General features: G+C 41.4%; 1 protein-coding gene across 4 annotated transcripts in view; it reads right to left on the bottom strand.

The window, feature by feature from the left end:
- The window catches only part of LOC6728802 (tyrosine-protein kinase Fer), a 26,745-nt gene extending 6,339 nt beyond the window's left edge, over nt 1-20,406 (bottom strand). For 2 of the 4 annotated variants that reach the window (XM_016177139.3, XM_016177138.3), the window contains exons 1-3: nt 20,083-20,403; nt 18,593-18,826; nt 16,764-16,951 (exon numbers count right to left, since the gene is read on the bottom strand). In XM_016177139.3, coding sequence (XP_016035490.1) covers nt 16,764-16,951; nt 18,593-18,788 — 384 coding nt within the window. In that variant the 5' untranslated portion in view covers nt 18,789-18,826; nt 20,083-20,403. Of the gene's footprint in view, nt 1-16,763; nt 16,952-18,592; nt 18,827-20,082 lie in introns of all 4 variants that reach the window. The other 2 variants (XM_016177140.3, XM_016177141.3) reach the window with 2 other exon arrangements.

Here is a 20,406-nt window from a genome sequence, read left to right as displayed (position 1 = left end):
ATAAAATGAAAAAATGAGGAAAAAAAACCTGGACCTGTGCCCATTACATCATGATTATCGCCGGCGTCACTACGTGTTTGCTTTTGGTCGCGCAAAGTGCTCCACATGCGAGTAATCGCATAATGGAGCCCACTCGGCTGCCCCAACTCGATGAATCCACCGACACCTATCTGCTCCATTGAGTATCTCTCACACTTTCTTCGCAAAACATTTTCTCACGTTTGTCCATTATGCAAGGTACACGTCCCACCGCAAAGCCAACAAAAAACACTAAACAATATGAGAGATAGAAAAAAAAACAAGCGCGGCGGCTCCACAAATGACTGATAAGTGACTGGGCAAAAGGATTGCATTATGCAGCTGAGCCAACATCCAACATCCACATCCACATCCACATCCCAGCATCCGTTAGCAGTGTCAACAAAATCAACAGCGACTTTGTTGCCGAGGACTGTGACTGCAGCGGAATCGCAAGTCGGGCCTACAGCTGAATCTATAAGCCAGAGCCAAAGCCAAACTTAAAGCCAAAGCCACAACTAATGGCAGCAAAGTGCAGTTAGTCAAGCAGCTGCAAAGTTGCTGAGTTAAGGTTGCATGGACATAATGCAGCTGATGCAGGGCACAGTGGGCAAATTAAATATTTTGGAGTTAAACGTAATATTTCCTAAATAATTAATATTACCTATGATCATTTTTATTGTCCATAAACCACTTTATACAAATTTTGAACTGGTTTGGATTTAAATACGGAAATTAAAATGAGAAACTTAAGACGCTAATGCAAAATAGTCACAAAAAATATAAATTAATAAACTGAAACACTAAACTCATCGAATTTGAATAACTCGTCAATGCTGTCAAAAAATCGATTATGAACTTTTTTTCTATAATAAATCAGTCAATATTTATGAAAAAGACACAATGGAAAATGTTAATTCTTATAATAAATAAGGTCGTTTTGAAAGCAATATTATGTTGTTATAGTTAGGATAATTTTTAACTGAATGGACTGGCTGAATATTTCTTTAACATTTTATATTAATAATTTATTAATAAACACATTTTGGCATAATTCACCCATGGTCACCAGCTCAGCCTGCAACTTGAGTTGCGTTTTTTGTTGATGTTGCTGTTGTGCAGTTGACTATGCATATTAATTGCAGACAGTTTTGAACTTTTGCACCGAACGCGGAAGACAGCAGAATAGATGGATTAACTAATTGAATGATCGGGCTTGGGAATTCTCGAATGAAAATCGCTAGAAAATGGCAAGGCTAGCGAAAAACAATTCGATGGCACGCATATCTATATAAATTGCTGACCCAGTTTGGCCGATTTGGCATTGAAAGTGCTGTCGAGAGTGTTTTGCGAGAGTTATCTTGAAATTGGCTGCAATCTAGACAACTTTGTTGCCATTGCTGGGCTACGTAATAACCAATTCAGTAAGGTTCTGGTTCTGCTTATATGGCTCCGTCTATTTCTATTTGTTCTTTTTTTCGGCAAGTGGTTAAGCAACTTTCAATGCCTTTGCAGCTGCTAATTTGCCTAAAAAGTTGTTTAGAAAGAGAGAGCGACAGAGGGGCAGGCCAGGCACAAGTAGAAGAAATAAACATGGCTCGAAAGTGGGTCATGCGCGCCGTATTTCTTACCTCTCACAGTCAATAGCATTTTGGTAACCATAAGCCCCTTTCCACCTCCCACCTTGCCACCACTTGGACCTCGCCTCACACATTGTTTACAAATGATTGCCAATTTTTTTCGTTCAGTATTTCAGCCTTTTTTGTTTTCTTATTTTTTGCGTCTTGGCCACCAGAACAGCGTATCCAAACGAATCCGAGGAAAGTTGCTAATCTGCCACCTGCATTCAGCCAGCGAAACTTTCTCGATTTTCTCACGCAATTTTCCCCGGCGGCTTGGATTGGATGCTCACATCTTTAAACTTCGGCGACAACGCACAGTTTAAAAATTCGAAATTCTAAATACCGAATCTATATGTAAATGCGGCGATGACCTAATGGAATCTGTGACAAGTGGTGCCAGCTGCCACGTTTTGCATTAATCAGCTTGATTCTTTCGATTCGATTTTCTGCTTCTGTTTCGGATACTGATTCTGTATACTTTGGCAAACGCTTATTGCCAAACATGAAATAAAGCGGAAAATTCTGTGTTTATAATTTCTAGATTGAGACAAATTAAGCTGCAAGCTGTCTATGATTCAAGTTCGAAATTAATGCGTTCGTCTTAATAAGATTTTGTTTTATTTGTGACATTTTTCATGATGACTGTGACAGCTTCTGAAATTTGTCCGCTATAATTTCATTGTTGATACGTCATTGTTTATTTTTATAATCGCCTTTTTGTTTTTACGATTTCGCTAGGAATTTTGCACATTTTTGCCAAAGCCAAATGTGTACGTTTCAGTTTAGAGCATTAATCAAAACGTATTGTTTAGCAGTATTGAATGCAAAAGTATTGGTTATACATTCTGTACATATAAAGAATAAATAAAGACTATTTTATAGAATTTTCTATATTTGTTCATAATACAGGTATATTTAAATTTTTTCAGTGCCTACCATACACATACGAACAATAACGATAAAAGAGCACAACTCAATCAAGCGAAATTCAATTCATGTCTACACTTCCAAAGAAATTGCCTCTAATCAAAATAAATTTGTCAAATGTATTGCGGAATCGTGATGCAATAAAAAGAAACCGACTCGAGAAAACCGAGAGAGGAGGGGCAACGAAAATGAAAAACAAGTCAAAAGCTAAACCCTAGACGGAATTGCATTTATGTTTTCTTTTTTTTGTCAGCGCGTGAGAGTTTTTCTTGGCTGGAATATTTGAATACGAAACTGCTTGGCAGCAGCTGTGACAATAAAAACGATAGCAAATGCCACACACGCCTGGGATTTCCCTTTGTTGTGGTCGAAATGGTGGGGCGGAGCGGGGAAATCAATGCAGCCGATGGTCCGGGAGTTTTTCAATAAGTTAGCAGCCACAAGATGTTGCATAAGTGCCGACAGCTTTGACAATAATAATGATGTTTTATGAAACATTCGAGATCGTTTATAACGCTGGCGTTTAGCAGCCGTGCAATTGCGAATTAGGCAAATTTATGACCGTTGGTCAATATACATGAGAGTCAGAGTTTGCCCAGTTTCCTCCGCGGACCAGGGACTCCGAGTAATTTCCCATGGAGTCGCCCAGACTTGTCGTGGAAGTGGACTTCGTGGTTCGTGCCAGTGCTTTTGCCTTTTTGCCAACCTGGTCAATGAACCCCCTCTCAGCTGGCCACAACAATGGACACGCTAATACTAACGGCCAACCCGTTTTGATGGCTTCAACTGTAATCGCTCCTTGTGGCCGTTTTGGCTTCTGTTGAATTCACTATTTAAACAATTCACAAATCAGTCGCATAATTGCCACGCAATAGCTTCACTTTCGTTGGCCAATTCGTGAATAATATTTGCCAAGTTTTTTTTTTATGGCTGCCTGCCCGTTCGTCTTTTCTTTAAATTTTGCACAAATTTGCATGCGTGCCAAGTGAAAGAAGCATGACGAAATGGTCCGAATTTAAATTGGATCTGTAAATGATGTCGACGATTTGGCCGTTGCCAGCACTTTCTATTTCAGTCGAGTGTCGTTGAGCAGACAAAAGAATAGAATGGCAAAATCGACGATCGCAGTGAAAGTGTCTTCGAATCGGCCAATTGCCGCGAGCGAGTTCGTCGCTTAAGTCTTTCGTTTTCGCGGCCTGGAAGTGCCACCTTCATTGGCCAAATGCGAACCGAACCGGGAGGTCTTAATCGCCGCCGGAGAGGCTGCAGAACGACTTTTCAATATTCAAAGCCACCTACGTGTCGCTTGCAACTTGTTTTGCATACACACAGATACACACACACATGCGAAATCCTGCGGCAGCGATCGTTCCTCGGAACAAGCATAAATTTCAAGAGCCAAGCAGATCTCATAAACAAAAACATGGCAATAACTCGGGGTTGAGCGCTGTTATAAAGCAGGGTGTTCTTTGATTATGGTGTAAATTAAAGTGTGCCTTTGTTTTAAATCAAATAATAATAATATACATATATAATTCTCTATTATATTAATTAGTATTCAAAACAAACCAAACAAAATTAATATTTTTTACTCAGATTATAAGATGAATGTATTTAATATCTAAGTCTAGTTCCCTAGATATTCCCCGAGATGGATCCTACCCACTTCCAGCTTTCAATACAAATTTACGATCTTCTCTGCATTTGGCTGAAACGAAACCAAAGCCTGAACTTGATCCACAGCAGGCCAGCTGCGCTTTTGATGTCAAGGAAGCAGTCTGCGTTCGCACGGCTCTCCTTCGGGCCAAGTTATTACGTCTCATATTGGGCAGCTAGATAGAGTTGGCCGGGAAGTGGTGAATGGCTGAATGGCCGTGCCCGACTGGCTTTTGTTAATTTATTTTTACTGCTGCCCCAAACATGATGAAGTACTTGCAACGCAGCCGCTGCACTGCAGCAACGCCGACCAAGAAATTAAGTTGCAGTTGCAGCGCTGCCCGGAGCCAAGTGGCAGGTACAAAAGCCCCGACGACTCCGTCTTCGATCCATAAAGTACATATTTTTCTCGGCCGGCGCGCAGGCGCAGCTAACGAGGCGAAGTCCCCATCTCCCATCCCCCATCCTCCCATTCCCCTAACTCCTCTCCACATCACCCCAACCAAAGTCCAGATTCGGGCCCAATACGTTTTTAGCCCTCGGGTTGGGTTCTTTATTGTTTTCTCTGCTTCGTCTCGTCTCGACTCTACCTCTCTACCTCAACTCGAATCGCAGCGCCTGTAACTCTCTTTTGCCCCTGTGCTGGTGTGCATGTTGCAGACTTGTTTCATAACTGGTCCACGATTCTCGGAATTAAAGGAACAAAGGCTGGGGCTGATTTTGATTTTGACCGACAAACGTTGTCTGCGCTTGTTTGCTGTTGACTCTACCCCCCTTCCCGGTCACCGTTTCAGGGACTACACTGGGAAAAAGAAGGTCATTTGTAAGAGATACGTGAGAATCATTCCATTAAAGGAAGCAAAAATGAATATAAGTTGGTGATGTTACGAAGTGGATACTATCTTTATTTATTTGATTCTCATTAAGATGTACTTAAGGACTGTTTAAGCATTTATCTTATGTTTTATTGCAAGTAAGTGCATAATTTTAAGTAATTTTTCCCCCCAAGCTCTACAAAATTTCTAGCAGTGTCCAGCTGCCGCTGCTGGCTGTTTGTTCAGCCCGTTCTCGAAATCTTCTCGGCCTGCATCTGAGGGCAGAGGGTACTTGAAATTGACTGAAAAGATACGAATGTGCCGCACATGCGCGTAGATTATAATGAGATAAAGGCACAGCCAGTCGGCCAGGCAAAAAGACAAAAAAAAAAAAAAAAAAAAAGAGAAAATAAACTGAAAAGGGTTTGCAGACAGTTCGTTGCCTGTTGGCGTGTTAGAAAACCTTTTTAACGCGCTCCGTTCGAGTCGGCAACTTAATTTTTATTGCGCCTGGCTAGGCCGCATCTCCAATTAGAACTCGTGCAATATGAGACGAACGGAAGGCTTCGGATGGGTTCGACTTAAGCCATGGATTTATGGGCTACACGGGACCCGAAACATAACAGTTGATTTTATGTGTTAACACTTGAACGATCCTCGAATCCGTTCTTACTGCTCCCACTAAACGAAGTAAGCTAATTAGTATTCAATAAGCGTAACTGCTGAGCTGGTATCATTAGCCAAATTGGTCGAGACCAAACTGGGATATGGCCATTATATCTCTATCTATATATACAGATATATATATACTTATGTATGTGCAAGAGTTCAAACAAAATAAGCGCCACCTTCGCGGTGGTTTTTTCTTTATTTGCCCGGGATCAACATTCCCCTCGTAAAATTCGCGGAAAGAGATCGGCAAAAGCGAGTCGGGGAAAACTTGGGCAAAATAAAATTCACACACAAGATAAAAATCACAGCAACTACGTGAGCTTGACGTCGCCATTTGCTGATGTTTCTAGTATTTATTGTCATACATAGTCTGTCACTTCTTTTAATTGTTTATGACCTTGTTGGAGCTGTTGTTCTCTCAGCTTCTTTACTTTATTGTTTTTTAAGTTTCTTCTTGTTTTTTTTTTTTTTTTGGCATTTCTCACCAAGCGGAGCGAGGGCGATCAACTTTGGGTCGATCTTGTGATTACGGTGAGCGCAAATTGAAATGAATTCTTTTGAATATACTAAACGGAACCAGAACCTTTTTGAGGCAAGTGCGCATTAACCGGTTTATCGGTTATAAGTATATACAAATGCATTCCAATATCCCACATATATGCTACAAATATATATCTGCTTAACGTCATCAAGCTTTCTTACATATTGCTCCACTTCTCGCAGTAATTACCTGATAATCAATGCCTCATTACGTAAATTGCCAATTAGGAGCCGCTCAGACGAAAGCTCTCCATTGATACACTGATTTGTCTTTGCCTTTGCAATTGGCTTCGTTTAGATGGCAATTACGAGATTGTTATTGGGATCGCGAACAGGCAAAAGTATGCTTATCAACTTTAATTAAATGGGGTAGTGAAAAAATCAAATGTGTAACTTGGTTTTTAAGCCAGAGGCATCAAGAAAATATTAGTTTGGCTACAATGCGATATATTAATGATATATTAAATGATTAAAGAAATAAATTATAAACATAACAATCCATAATTTCTTTATGTGCAAATGATGATTTTCTGTGGGTGTGTTCCCATTTAGCGAGCAATTTTCCCCATATTAGTGTTAATGCAATGCCAAAATGCACTGCGAATCATAATCATTTACCGGATCAGAGTCGACGACTTGGCGGCTTTCCAGCGCAAATTAGACAAAGTCGACTTTCACGCTCGAAAGTTTTGCGCTTAAGAATTTCTCTTTGGCAATAATTGACTCCAAATCTGCTCAATTAAGTATTTGCGACTGCGAAACGCGACGCGAGATGCAAGTCGAGAACCAGAAATAAACACACAGCGGACTTCTTTTTGTTTTTGATTTTCTCGCAACTTGTTCGCCGCCTTTTTTTTTACCATTTTTTTTTATTTTTTTTTGTATTTTTTATTTTTGTGCGACTACTACTACCCGGTTGTATGGTTTTTTTTTTCAGGTTTTCTGCTCCACTTTCTGCTCGTCCCGACACGCTGACGCTGGTGACACGGATGCGGATGTGGCGCATGGTAAATCCGCAAACCAAACAAGTTCAGCTGACAATCAACATCACTTTGCAAGTGAACAGTAGAATAAAAGAAAAACCCAACCGAACTGAACTGAACTGGCGCATGGAAAAGCCCAGAGCAGAAAAAAATCCCATCCCATTTTACTGGTGACCTTACCAAAAAAATAAAAAAAATTAGCAGGCGATACCACTGTTATTATTGCCTCAGTTTTTGGCACGTTTCCCTGCTTCAGTGGTGGCCAAGCGTTTGTTGGCCATTGACACAGCCCGCCTTTTGTCTCTTTTGGGCCATAAATAATCGCTCGTTGTGTGTGGCCCCTTCGGTTTCTAGTGGCACTTTGTCACTATTTTGTATCTTTCGGTTCAAACACTCGCCTTGACCAATTTGGGGAGGAGGGTGGGCTCCGAAAAAGAGTACGCTTGAGTACCGCGCACAGAGTTCAATGTCATATTGGCATGCCACTAAGCTTCGCATTTTGTCGTACACCATTAAGTCGATTTTAATTACCGAAATAATCGCCAGACAAACAATTGAGAAGGTGCGGCCCAAAAGAGCAAAAGATAAAAGTGTTTTAATGGGGAATTGGGCAATTTGGAGGGTTGCTCAAGAATATGGCAGATATTTTTTGTGTTGCTGAAACCATAACTGAATATCATTAAAATATATAGAGTATAAAGTCAATTATATCTCATTTACTTGCTAGATGAAAAAAATACACAATCCACTAAGATTGCAAACAATTAAAGTTTTGCTAACTAGCTCCAATTATTGAACCTTCTTTCTTTTTCCCATAGAAGTTAGTTAATTTTGCACGCTTTCCGTTCCACTTATTTTGAGCATTTAAGTTGACTCATTTCTCGAGTTTTATCATAACTTGGCCTCACGTAACTTTCGCACTTTCAATTTGTGAATTAGCACATTCATCAATTAACACATTGTAATGTATGCTCCAATGACCCCAATTGCATTTAAATTTGGATTTTTTGGTGCCAAACCGTTGGGTTCATAATGCATTTTAGCTTGTCTTGCTCTTTCATTCATTTCAGTGCATTTTCAGTTACCTTCGTGGGGTTTCCAGCCCTTTAGCATCAAAAAACCCGACCTTTTCCTCTTTCGATGGCGTGAACACTTCGCTGGTTGTTCAAGTACATTTTAATGAGCACAAACAAAACGATTTTGTTGTCCTTTTTTCGGTTTACCCCGACCCACAATGGCAAGCTTTGGCTTTCAAGGTGAATTTTTCGAAAGGGAATCGATTGATTTGCCAGGGTCTGAGCACATGACCTATGCCCACACTTTTGCGGCTTCCCGCGGCGGCTGATGAAAGTGCCCCACCCGAAATGGGGTGGGTTAAGCTGTGGATACCACCTTGCATTTCATTTTTTCGGGTATGCCATTTTGAGTCATGGCTGCACTGCGCCATTTTTATTTTTAGTAGGCAGGCAGCTATAAAATCTTGCAGCGCTTTCATTATATTCGTTTGCCTGCCGACTGTTCAAACACAATCGCTGGCGTATTAATTTTCTAGCTGCAGCTGTCGCATTTCCCATTGCACTTAAGCGAAAATATCATTTTTGGCGGCACACGCGGCGGCTACGTAATTTCCTATATATTTGATGGCAAACAATATTATTTATTTTCGTGCAACATAAATTAGCCCCAACTGAGAACATAAATTTCACTTTTGCGCGAAGCGAAAACAAGAAAATTTTCCGACTGACAGAAAGTTAAAAGAAAAGTCAGGCGGGCAGAAAGGCATTTAATATTAAGTAGACAAAGCTTATTAAATATGTATTTATAGAATAATTTAATATGTAAATAAACTTTCTACTTACTAACTACCTAGTAAAAAAAGTTTTAATGTGAGATATCAATTACTGTTTTTGCAACCATTTTAATCAACAAAGAAGTAACAATAATCATTTGTTATCTATTAATTTCGCATAAAATAGTTTACGGCGCTTTCTCGCTTTTATCACCTAGTCACAACAATCACCTTTCGGGGGGTAAATCCATTTCAATTAGCCATATTACCGATTGTTTACTGTATCTGCCGAACAGCGGTATTTTTTCGAGCTTGCAAAGTTTTTATTTTCAATTTGGCGCCATTCCAAATTAGCAAAACCGAATTAACGCAGACACAGTCAACATTTCCCATTCCCCTTGGCAACGCCACCCCTTCCCATCAGCAGCTTTTATCTCTCGCTGAATTTTCAATTTTCCACTATTTTCTCAACATTCTTATTTCAACGTGGCCAACGCTGCGTATGAGCAATGTGCAAGGCGGTAGTGTAGCGCCAACGGCAAACATCAACAGCAGCAACAACTACAACTACAACTACACGCCGACAGCATCTTTGGCATCGTAAAAATGCAAAAAATATTACCAAGGGACTGGAAATTAGCAAAAGGGGGAGGATTTTTTGAGCCCGGCCTGGGGAGGATCCAACCAAAGGAACGTGAAAAAATCTGAATGCGTTTCCCAGGAAAATGCCGACGACGTTTCTTTTGGGGGCGTGGCGCGACTGAAGTTTTGTTGATTGCGCCGCAAAATTGCTTTTGCCCAAGAGTTTGACAGAAAATTACGAACAATAATGCGTTCTGTTAATGGCGGCGGCGTTGCCATTATTAGAACGAAGGACTCACGGCCAGACATCGCAGACAAGCCCATACCCATTTCCAGCATAACTTTTTGCCATTTGGGACTAGAGTTTTGCGGCATAAAAAGGCCAGCATTACGGTCGCGCCAATTTAATTGTTAGATTTTCGGGTGCCAAGCAGCAGTATTGGGCATTAAATTTGATTAAAGTCGCCGACATGGCTCTGATTTATGGCCACCATTAGTTTAATCAGAATCGGTTCGGCAACTTGAATCTCCACCGTGCGGCTCGCAATGCATCCACCCCACATACACATATCCATCCATAAATGTATATCTACCCTTTCTGTGCATCCAAGCAAATGTGGCCAAAAGTCCACATGGCCCTCTGTCTGGGTCGCCAGCGGTGTCTGTGTCTGGTCTGGTCTAGTCTGGCCTAACCAATGCCAACGAGTTAAGGGCCAGGCTGTTGCCATGGCTAACACGGACACGGATGGCCACATGACATGGTCGAAATTCGTTGGCACTTGGCTGCGCTTTTCGGGGGCTGTAGGCAAATTGCCCACAGACAGCGGCAGTGGGAGGATGTAACAACTGGCCAGGACACACTAGTCGGATAACTATTAAAAATCCATTAAAAATACAAGCACAGCCTTTAATTTAAGATAATGGAGGTGGTTTTTATTGAATTAAAATTACAAACTTATACAAGATGTTTAATCATATCTGAACATTTGTTAATGCATTAATTTGTTTATTAGGCGACTTATCTTTTGAGCAATATTTAATGAAGAAATATTGGTATTATACTGTTGAGCAGAGAATTTAAAAATCAGACAAAAAGTAGATGCGAATCCAAACAAGCCTGCATAATAATTTCCGCATCCCGTCAACGCAGACATAATGCAAATTTCCATTTTTTTCCCTCATTCCCGCTCCACCTCCTTGCCCACAGTAGTAGCCCTGTTGACATTTGCCGGTTCTATTAGAATTTCAGGCAGAAGGACGCAGGACACTGCGTGGTTTCCTCCGTGACTTTTATGCTTTGTAGGCGTCCGGAACGGAACTCATCCCGGCCAAAGTCCTGTCCGCCTGCCATTCACTTGGCCCGTCAACCCTGATACTTGACATTGCACAATGTGGAAGCGTCCATCCTGCTGTCACTCAAACCCCAAACCCCAAACCCAAACTCAAACCAGTGACCCATGGTGCATTGCACAACTCCAGCTCTGTTCCCAATTTATTTATTTGGCCATTTTTGCGGTTGTCCAACGGGCTTAACTCAATTTGCCACCACAACGGACTTTCCGAAATTAAAAAGGGCACGTGCAGGGTTTTGAATGAGGGGCAAAAAGGTGTTGTGTGTATATTCATTTCTATAGAAAATTAGCGGCAATGAAATAGCTATAATTTGTCGTCATTTAGCACACAAGATATATTTTTTTGTTTATAAATAAACATGTTGCTGTTTTCTTAATGTTTTTTCTTCATTGGCTTATATGTATGAGCGTAAGTAAACAATTTGGCTGCTGGTTCTGCTGATATTTAATGATCAAATGAAGGCGTGGGCGATTAAACCAGACCCAGGGGCGACCCTCTGCCTAGGTAATGTATGGTGATGGATATAGATTAAAAAAAATAGAAGAAAATACCGAAATGATGCCGCACCTTATATCCCATTGACGAGGAACTACAAAAGCCGCGAATCCAGCAGGCTGGCAGAATCAACAAACATAATTGATGATATTTTCGACAGCAGCAATGCGAATTAAAAGGGGAATATGAATTAAGGCGAAATTCAATAACGAGGCATATAAATCAGAGAATGAAAAACGAGAAAGCGAGCAGGAGTATTTTAATTCGAATTTACATATAATAATGCCCAGATGAAAACGCACTAATGGCAGCCAAGAACTATATACATATATAAAATACAAGCTCTTTGTTTATTTGGTGGAAAATTTATGCGTGTCGTGGAAACTGAAGGTTATAACCTTTGCGGAAATATTTCCGCTGCTACATTTAGATTCATTTCCAATGCGTTAGCCGATAACGAGTTTTCCTTTTGGCAGACAAAGACTTTTCAGACTGATTTCTCCAGCCGAATGCCCGATTGCATTAGGCGAGGGAATTGCTATGCCACGTGGAAAATGTCACTGTTTGGCGGAAGTAATCATCATCAGGGCCGTCGAGACGTTGAGTTTGGCAAACACGCTCTTCGCAGACACTCAAAAAAAAGGGGAAAAATAGGTGTTTTTCCATAAAAAATATATCTATGAAGATATAGTTATATCTTGTAAATTGACATCAAGTACATGCACTTTCCTTCAGTGCACCCATACGTGCATTGCATTTATGTCGCCCAGACAATGTCGATGCAGCTGGGTTAATAGTTCCGCCATCCGCAGACGCTGGCCCAAAACGAAAGTTAAGTTGCAAGTTGGAGCGGAGCGGCAGATGAGTCAGCGGACTGCAGCCGGAACTGGCCGTGGGCAACTAGAAGTGGCGCCACAGTCAGTCGTGGCCATTATGTGGCAATTATGCTAGCAACCCCCAAACATGATTGTTGGCCCAAATGTATCGGCTGGGAGTTGCAAGTTGGAGTTTGGATGTTCGAGGTTGGAGAAACCAACCCCGGGCGTTGGACGCCAGTCGCACGCCATGACGTCGTCCGACGACCGCAAGTTAGCTTTTTAACAACTCCATGGAGTTACGACCTCCTCCCCCCACCGATAAAAGAATAACAAATCGTTATCCAATGGCGCCCCCCCTCGCGGCGAATGAAAAACAAACTTTGCCCCATGTTTGTTGTCAACAAATATCAGGTCTAATTTTTATGCTGCGTGCAGTTCGGTCGAATTTAGGAGTTCGCAGCTGCAAAACTTTACGAAATCACTGGGCTTACAGGCCGGACAACTTATGGCAGTGACTAGCGAATAAACAGATACAAAAGTATCTACAAGTTGTCCCTGTCAAGAGACAACGGCATGTGTGCCTGCAATTTGTGCAGCTTTTGTCGCAATGTCAAGAAACTTTTGTGGCACCCCCTCCTTTTTTATGTTGCCCCGAAAAATAAACCCCCACGCAGATGGCAAGCATTTAAGTTGTTTTGGCATTTTATGTGCATAGCATTTTGGGGTTCAAGACACATTCAGAATTTATGCCCCAAAATGGTTGTATACGAAACGCATTTGCGACCCTGTACTTGGCTCAGATTTGGGACTCCATTTATCATGTAGAAACTAAGCCGTTTTCCCGGGGCTGCCACATGATAGTCCAACCGTATCGCATTGTTTCAGTTGGTCGGGATTATCTAAAGTTGGGGCGAGCTCTAGTTTTGCATTAACATCAGAACGAAACTAACTTAAAGTCTCGAATTTTTGAAGCATTTCCTTGGGTTGTACGTGCGTATGGCCATTATGCATTGGGAGGAGGGCGAAAAACTTTGTAGACACTTGAGAAGTCCAGAACTCCGGGCACAGGTCAATGCAGCTCAATTAAAAGGCATGTCCGAAGGCTTTTGTGCTTGGAGCCAATTGAGTGGAGTGAAAGGACGCCGGTTTGGGGTGAAATGGCGTGGCATTTCCCAGTTCTGAGGGTTGCTTGAAAAACATAACTCTGGCGCCGTTTCTCAAATAACATTACCCAGTTCCCCCCCTCGTTCAACAAGTTTAATGGGGGGAAGTTCATTCAATCAAGCGCTGGCTTTTGCATGCCATTCGTTAAGTATCTTCAAGTGCTACAAACTGAACGGGAGCCATGTGCATTTGCTAGATACATTTGATGTGGCCACTGCACTCGCTTGTTTGTGCTCCTCCAGTTCAGTTCAGCTTGGCCCACCCCGCGCAGTACGCCCACTTCAAAGTGATAAGATATGCTTATCTGGAATACCAGAGACGAAAACACAGACAACCGATTGTTGTTGTTTCGCTTGACGTCGTCGTTCTGTTTGATTGCCATAAAGATACTTGAATTGAACTTATTGTAATTAATACGAGTACGATTCGCCGCAGTATTTTCAATGCCAGCCTATGGAAATGTATACCCGCTGCTAAAGAACAAGTCTGGCCATTTTAGCATGCCTTCTGCGGTTTATCAATACAATAGAATTGAGGGGAAACCCAAGGAGGAGGGGCATATACACGTACATATACGTGAAGCCCCAGAAAAGCTGTCATGTGTGCGGAAAAGCGCTGGAAAACCCACCCGGAAGTTCAGACCTAATGCGTTTTTGCGGGGCGTGTGCAGTAGTTTTGACAGCCCAGCAGATACAAAGATACATTAAAACCAATTCCATATCCATTAGCTGCAAGTTGCGGGCAGGCGCCCTTAAGTGTTTTCAATTAATAACCAAACTCGCAGCTAGCCAACATGCTTCCCTAAATATTTTGATGACAGCCTGGTCTAAGTGATTGAGTTTGGCCATTAAACGACAGCAAATTGAACATCTTGTTTAGTCTGCCGACAAACTACATTCCTTGATCAATTAGGTAATATAAAGTTGAAATAATATTCCTGGAATTTGCAATCTAAATTCCAGCAATTAGGACTTGATTGTCTGATAGTTCGCATTACTATCTCTAAGTGTTTCAATGTGAAGTGTTGTAATAAAAAATAGTTTAAAGTATATTCCTTATCTTATGAGTAAGTACTTTTTTGCCAAGTTAACATAGCAATTGTAAAAGATATAAAAATATAGTTTCCTATGTGTATGGCTCCACATCTGTTTAGATCATTAAAAACGATATAATGTGTAAAGCAATGAAATAAATATTTAAAAAGTATTTTTACAGAGCACTTAACTGCATTTTTTTAACTTTTTCTCAGCTATTGAATGGGATGAGCAATAATCATTACTCCTGAAGTATGCTAAATAAATAATGCCGCAGTCTATAAGCTCATCGTCTAATTCAATTTCACTCAATCTTAAGCAACTACATTGTTTGTCTGCTTCCAATAATAATAATCTAATGCCAATCCATCAACACCACACTGCAATTCCATCCATCAACACCATATAGAACCAATTCCGCCATCGATGCCGTCCAACTGGACAGAACAACAGACCAACGGACCAACTGGTCAACTGGCTGGAGTGGTCGACCCATTTCTAGACACTTATTAAATCAACAGCACAGCAACAATTCCTCGATGAGTTCTTGTCTACAAGGCAGGTTCCTACTGCTCCTATTGCTGTCGTTCGGTTCAATCCATTGCGCAAATATTACAAAGTCAAAGTCCAATGAAGAAAATAAAAACCAATGACGATGGAGGAGACGAAGCGAAGAAACCCAGAGAATCCGAAGAAGAGAATCGTTTTTCAAGACTCACTGGAGTCGGAGCTCTCATCTTCCAACTCGGGGTCTTTTACCCAGAATTTTTGCTTTGCCTTTTTTTTATTTTTTTTTTCTGCTGTCTGCATGCCTTGTAATTTTTATTGCTATTTCGCTAAATTGTTGTCAATTGACTTGAGATTGGCGCAAGTTTGGAGCATGTTTAGTTGCCAGTTTTTTGGACCCTCTTCGGTTTTTTTTTGCAGTTGCCAAAGTTTGCTATTTGATTACAAACCATTGAGGATGGAGATAAAGCCAAAGGAGCAAATAAATCTAGCTTTTTGAACTTTATCCTAATGAAATCTTCGTCCATTTCGTACTTTTCAATGCATAAAAGTTGCGTTTTGTTGCGTTGTTTTGTTTTTCGCGATGCTCAATAAACAAGTACAAACAATAGACATTGTTAAATGATATGAAGAAATCATCGACGATTTGCTGAAATTTTGATTGGCATTCTCGGCGGCCATTAAATTTTGTTTTGCACCAGCGAAACTGCGGCGCAAAAAGTCTTGTTTGCCACAAAAATAGATGGGGGTATCTTGATAGATAAATAAATAAATAATAAAGTAAGCTAGCTAGCTAGCGAGCGATGCAATGGCAAACGAGACTTTTGTTTAGACTTGACAAAGGCCGCAGGAAGATATAAAACAGCAGCCGAGCGGCAGCGGAATGTTCTATGCCAAAATCACGAAACAAAACAATTTTTTTTGGGTCATCGCCATCGACATTTTGGTAGTGGCCACATCGATCTGTCCACTGGCAACATGTCGCATGTGGCCAAAAAAAGCATTTTTCATAGGACACCTTTTTTCCCGACCCAAACTGGACTGCCGCGCTCTTTTGTGTCTATTTAAAATGCTAATTTGCTGTCAGCACCCGTAAATATTCGCAATTTGTTGACCCTTCTTCATGCCCGTGTTGTTGTATGGGCTTTTTATCTTTTTATCATTTTATTTTTGTATTTTTTTGCTGTTCTAATATTTTTGCTGTTGTTCGGCGGGTTAATAAACTTGTTGCCGCACGACACGGCTCATAAATAAACACTTCTATTGATTTAGTACGCCGACTGGGCCCACAAAGCCAATAGCAATCATTGGAGTTCTCCTTCCACTCATATTTTGGTGAGTGTTTACAAGACTCTTAAGCTGCTTAAATGTGCCCCAAGTCGTTTCTTCTTTTCCGCAGAAATGCTTAATATTTATTTTGATTATACAAATACTTAATATACTATATGGGAACATCGAACAATGGGGCAGCCCAACAAAAGACGGCTGTGGGCGGAGCTTGGGGCCCCAAGCTTCAAATGATTATTATTATTGTGGTCGAGTTGACTCCTCAATGGCAATCATAAATAAATGAATGCGTACACCCGAAGAAAAGATAGATTTAAGTGGAGGCATTAAGCAGCAAAGCGAAGTAGAAAGACAAGAATCTACCTTCTAACTAACCCCACATTTGTTCTCAGTGCCCCGGTTTTTTTTTTTTTTTTTTGATAATTCATATGCTGTCTGAACTGGGCGCGTCGAGTGTTCGAATGTCTAATGGATATTCAAGGTGTTGGCCGAGACACTCACATGATTCAGGCGTGCTGCGATCTTGGCATGCTCCTCCTGGTATGCCTTCCTGGCCTTCCGTTTGTCCTGCGAGAGGTGGGTCAACTTATCGCAGACGACCTCCAGCTGCTCCGCGTTGAACTTGAACTGTTTGGCCTGGTGGTCCAGTTCATCCATGTAGGATCGCCAGGATTTGGAGATCAGGCTGCCTGCAAAGGGATAGAAGGCTAACACGCATTAGTAATACTCATGTGATTACATGACATTTATGGTTTTAGGATAGTAATCTGCAGTATTTGATGATAATTCGGGATTAAGTGCATATGCATTCCATAAAATGTCATATTTTCCCAACCGCACTTACTTGATAACTGCCTGTTACATCTGTTATTATAAATATTGTCATGAGACGGTCTCTATCTTCATTAGACACAGTCTTAAAACCCGTAAAACCGCAGCTAATCCACAATTTACCCAGACACATGACTCATTTGGAGTTTATCCGCCGAACAGTTGGGTAAAAGTGCAATGAATCATTTTTCTTAAGCCAGCGTTATGCAAAAGTGACGCAAATACCTTGCACAGATTTTTGGAAAATTATTTGCTGAGCAAATCGGAAACATAATACCCACGTCTGTTCCTCTGGTTTTTGTGCTTTTTGGTTAAAATGGTTAAAATGTTTGCGCTTCGCTAGGCTGCAAAGTCTGAAGTTAAGACAGCAAACTGCACTCAAATCGAGCGATTCAAGTTCATGGTCAAGGTGAGAAGCGAAGCAGATAAACAGTCGGAGATGTATATATGTATATTGTATATATAGTTGGGCTATATCAAATGGCCCGAACTAAATCATTCGGCTACGCTTTTGTGCACTGGTTGGTGTGCGTGTACATTCGCATCATCCAGCGGATACGTTTGTTTGGCCATGTAAACAGCAGGGAAAACATTTCCCAAGCGAAAAGCACTGACACCGCCTGCAAATTATAGCAATTTTCATGTGTTTTTCTTCTTGGGGAGAGCAGGAGCAGCTAGAAGCAAAAGACAGCTGCACTTTGTCGACACTTTGATGAGCTCCGCAGAACGGCAGAGCAGCGATTGTGCAGGCCAATTTAGTCCAGAGTCCTGGCTGTCGTCCGGCTGCATCCGGATGAAATGACTATGCCACCCAGAGCACGGTAGTTGAAAGCGATTTGCTTGTCTGGCGATTATCTCGAGTCGTTTGAAATATCTAGAGCCCAACGCGTCTCATTCACTGGGAAATGCGATCAAGTCACGCGATAGCCACTGGCCAGTTTCTCAGACCCAGGAGGCTGCCAAAAATCACACCAAATGGAGTGCAGGAAGAAGGGCACTACAGCATTTCACTCTCCAACCCTTGGAACAAGATATGCCCTTATGCCATCCCATCTCGTATAGGGGCCATTAACAATAACATCCACCAGCTTATCGACACTTGCCTTATAACTGCCGCACTTTTACCCTGACTAATGGATGATACTGGCCAGTGGCCACCCAGTGAATCTTGTGAGTAATGCCCAAGAGGTCAATGGGGTTCGAGCATCATCTCATCGTGAAACTAGGTCCATTTAGCTATAAATAGTTGTCTTTACTGTTGTGAACATATGTTTTGTATTAACTCCTAAATTCCATTTAAGTTTAAACTCATCTTTAGCATATGAATTAAATGATTAAATAAATGAAAATCACTTTTTAATTGCATTCTTTGATAACCGATTCTGCTAACTCGTAGATAGCGAGCTAAAAGAACACCATATCGATTGCGGAGTACTTCAAGTACACGTATCATTGACCAAATAATTGGCCATACAATCTTATCGCACCTGCAGTCTTACCTTGCATTTCGTCAGCCCGATCGATCTTGAGACCCTGCTGGGCCACAGCGGTCAGGCTGATGGCGTACTCCTTGTCGCACTTGGCCTTCATCTGGATGGATCGCTTCATCGTCTCCATCAGCCGGAGCTCGGCATCCTGGCGGACGATCAGCGCCTCGTGGGCGGCCCGACTTTGGAGGGCTGATGAGAAGCCCATGATGCTCTCGTTACTCCCTATTTGGGTCGCGCGGCTCTCTGTGAGATATATGCACATATGTAACATATAATGGATATTATATATAGGCAAGTGATTCAGAACAGAACGGAACAAAACAGCGCTTTTTATCGTGGGTTATGTTTTGGTTTTTTGAAATTGTTCTGGGGAGAGCGAAATGCTGGAAATTCCACATGAAACACAGGCAAAAACACAGTGAACATGTGGCAAACACTTGTTGCATGACAATTTGGTTATTCGCTGGCGTTGCTTCTTTATCGCCTCACTAAAAATTAATTATTTTTGTCACACGAGCACTTTTGTTTTTCTTTTTCCAAAAAATAAACTTTCACATGCGTTGACATTTCTTAGGTGTTTTTTTTTTTGCTATTTTTACTTTTGCATATGTCACGACATTTGCTAATTACACACGATCTCGTCCCGGCGTTTGATTAACGACTTAATTCGAGTCACTGGCATATGCATTTTTATCCGCTAATTAACGCATTTTCCGCTCTCACCCATAACCGACACTTCCACATAAATGTATATATTTATTTTGTAGTGCTTTTCGTTTTTTTGTTTTTTTTTTTTTTTTGGTATTTTGAATGCAACAGTTGTCTTCACTTGAACTTTTCCCCAAGTATTTTCCAAAAGCAAAGCGACCAAGAGTTGCGGCGCAGTTGCTGCTGCTGTGGTTGTTGTTTTGGTTTCAAAGAGAAAAACTTGTTTTTCCCGCTTGCTGGGCGAGCAAACAAAAATAAACATTGCCCCAAGGAAGAGGAGGGCGATAGGCGGGAGGGGGAGAAGCCATGGGGCAGGGGCGAAGTCAATAAGGAAACACAAGCGACAGAAGGTGTGTGCGGCAAGTACGTGTATCTTAAAGATACACAAGCAAAAAGAGCAGAACGATATCTAATCGAATCAGTTGTCATTTGTAAATATTGTTACAGAATTGAAATCGCGTGTTCAATTTCGCATATTTACTCATTAATTTATAAACATTGATTTATACGATCGATCACATGCCATTTTCTCGCTGTGCATTTGCTGGATGCGCCAGAACAGCAACTTGATGCATTGTCTGTATGTGCGTGTGCAGTTGGCCAAGTCGAGTAAAAGATATAAACGGGTTAGGCAGCAACTAGGGGAGCATCCCCAGCCACCAGAACCAGAACAACAACAACAACAGTAACAGCAATAAGGAGATGCTCAACCGTTATATAAATTAAAAATGTAAATAACAATTTTTAGAAGTGATCTGCACTTCTTGCGATTTTAGGGGAACCACATTTACCGCAGAATTTCTTTGCCGTCGGATTTCACTTGCAATTCGCGTAACTAGAGCACAGTTCTTGGCACAAACATAATTGAATATGAATGGTTATCGTTTTGAAGGCTTTATCAGAACTTCTTGCGGCACGTCGAGATGCCTGCACTTCACATGGCCACAGAATTCGAAAATCGCGAATGGAGCTCAGCACCGACTATCTCGGATTGGTTTGCCTCGGGATTGGATCGAATCGAGTCGGAAATCGGGGAATATTAAAAGCAGGCCCAAACACAGCGAACCGTTCGCCTCGAATGTTCAGCGGAAACTGAGCGCCGGCACTGAAAACAC

Source organism: Drosophila simulans, chromosome 3R, assembly GCF_016746395.2.
Source record: "Drosophila simulans strain w501 chromosome 3R, Prin_Dsim_3.1, whole genome shotgun sequence".
NCBI classification, from domain to species: Eukaryota; Metazoa; Arthropoda; class Insecta; order Diptera; family Drosophilidae; genus Drosophila; species Drosophila simulans.
This window is presented reverse-complemented; position numbering and strand designations above follow the sequence as displayed.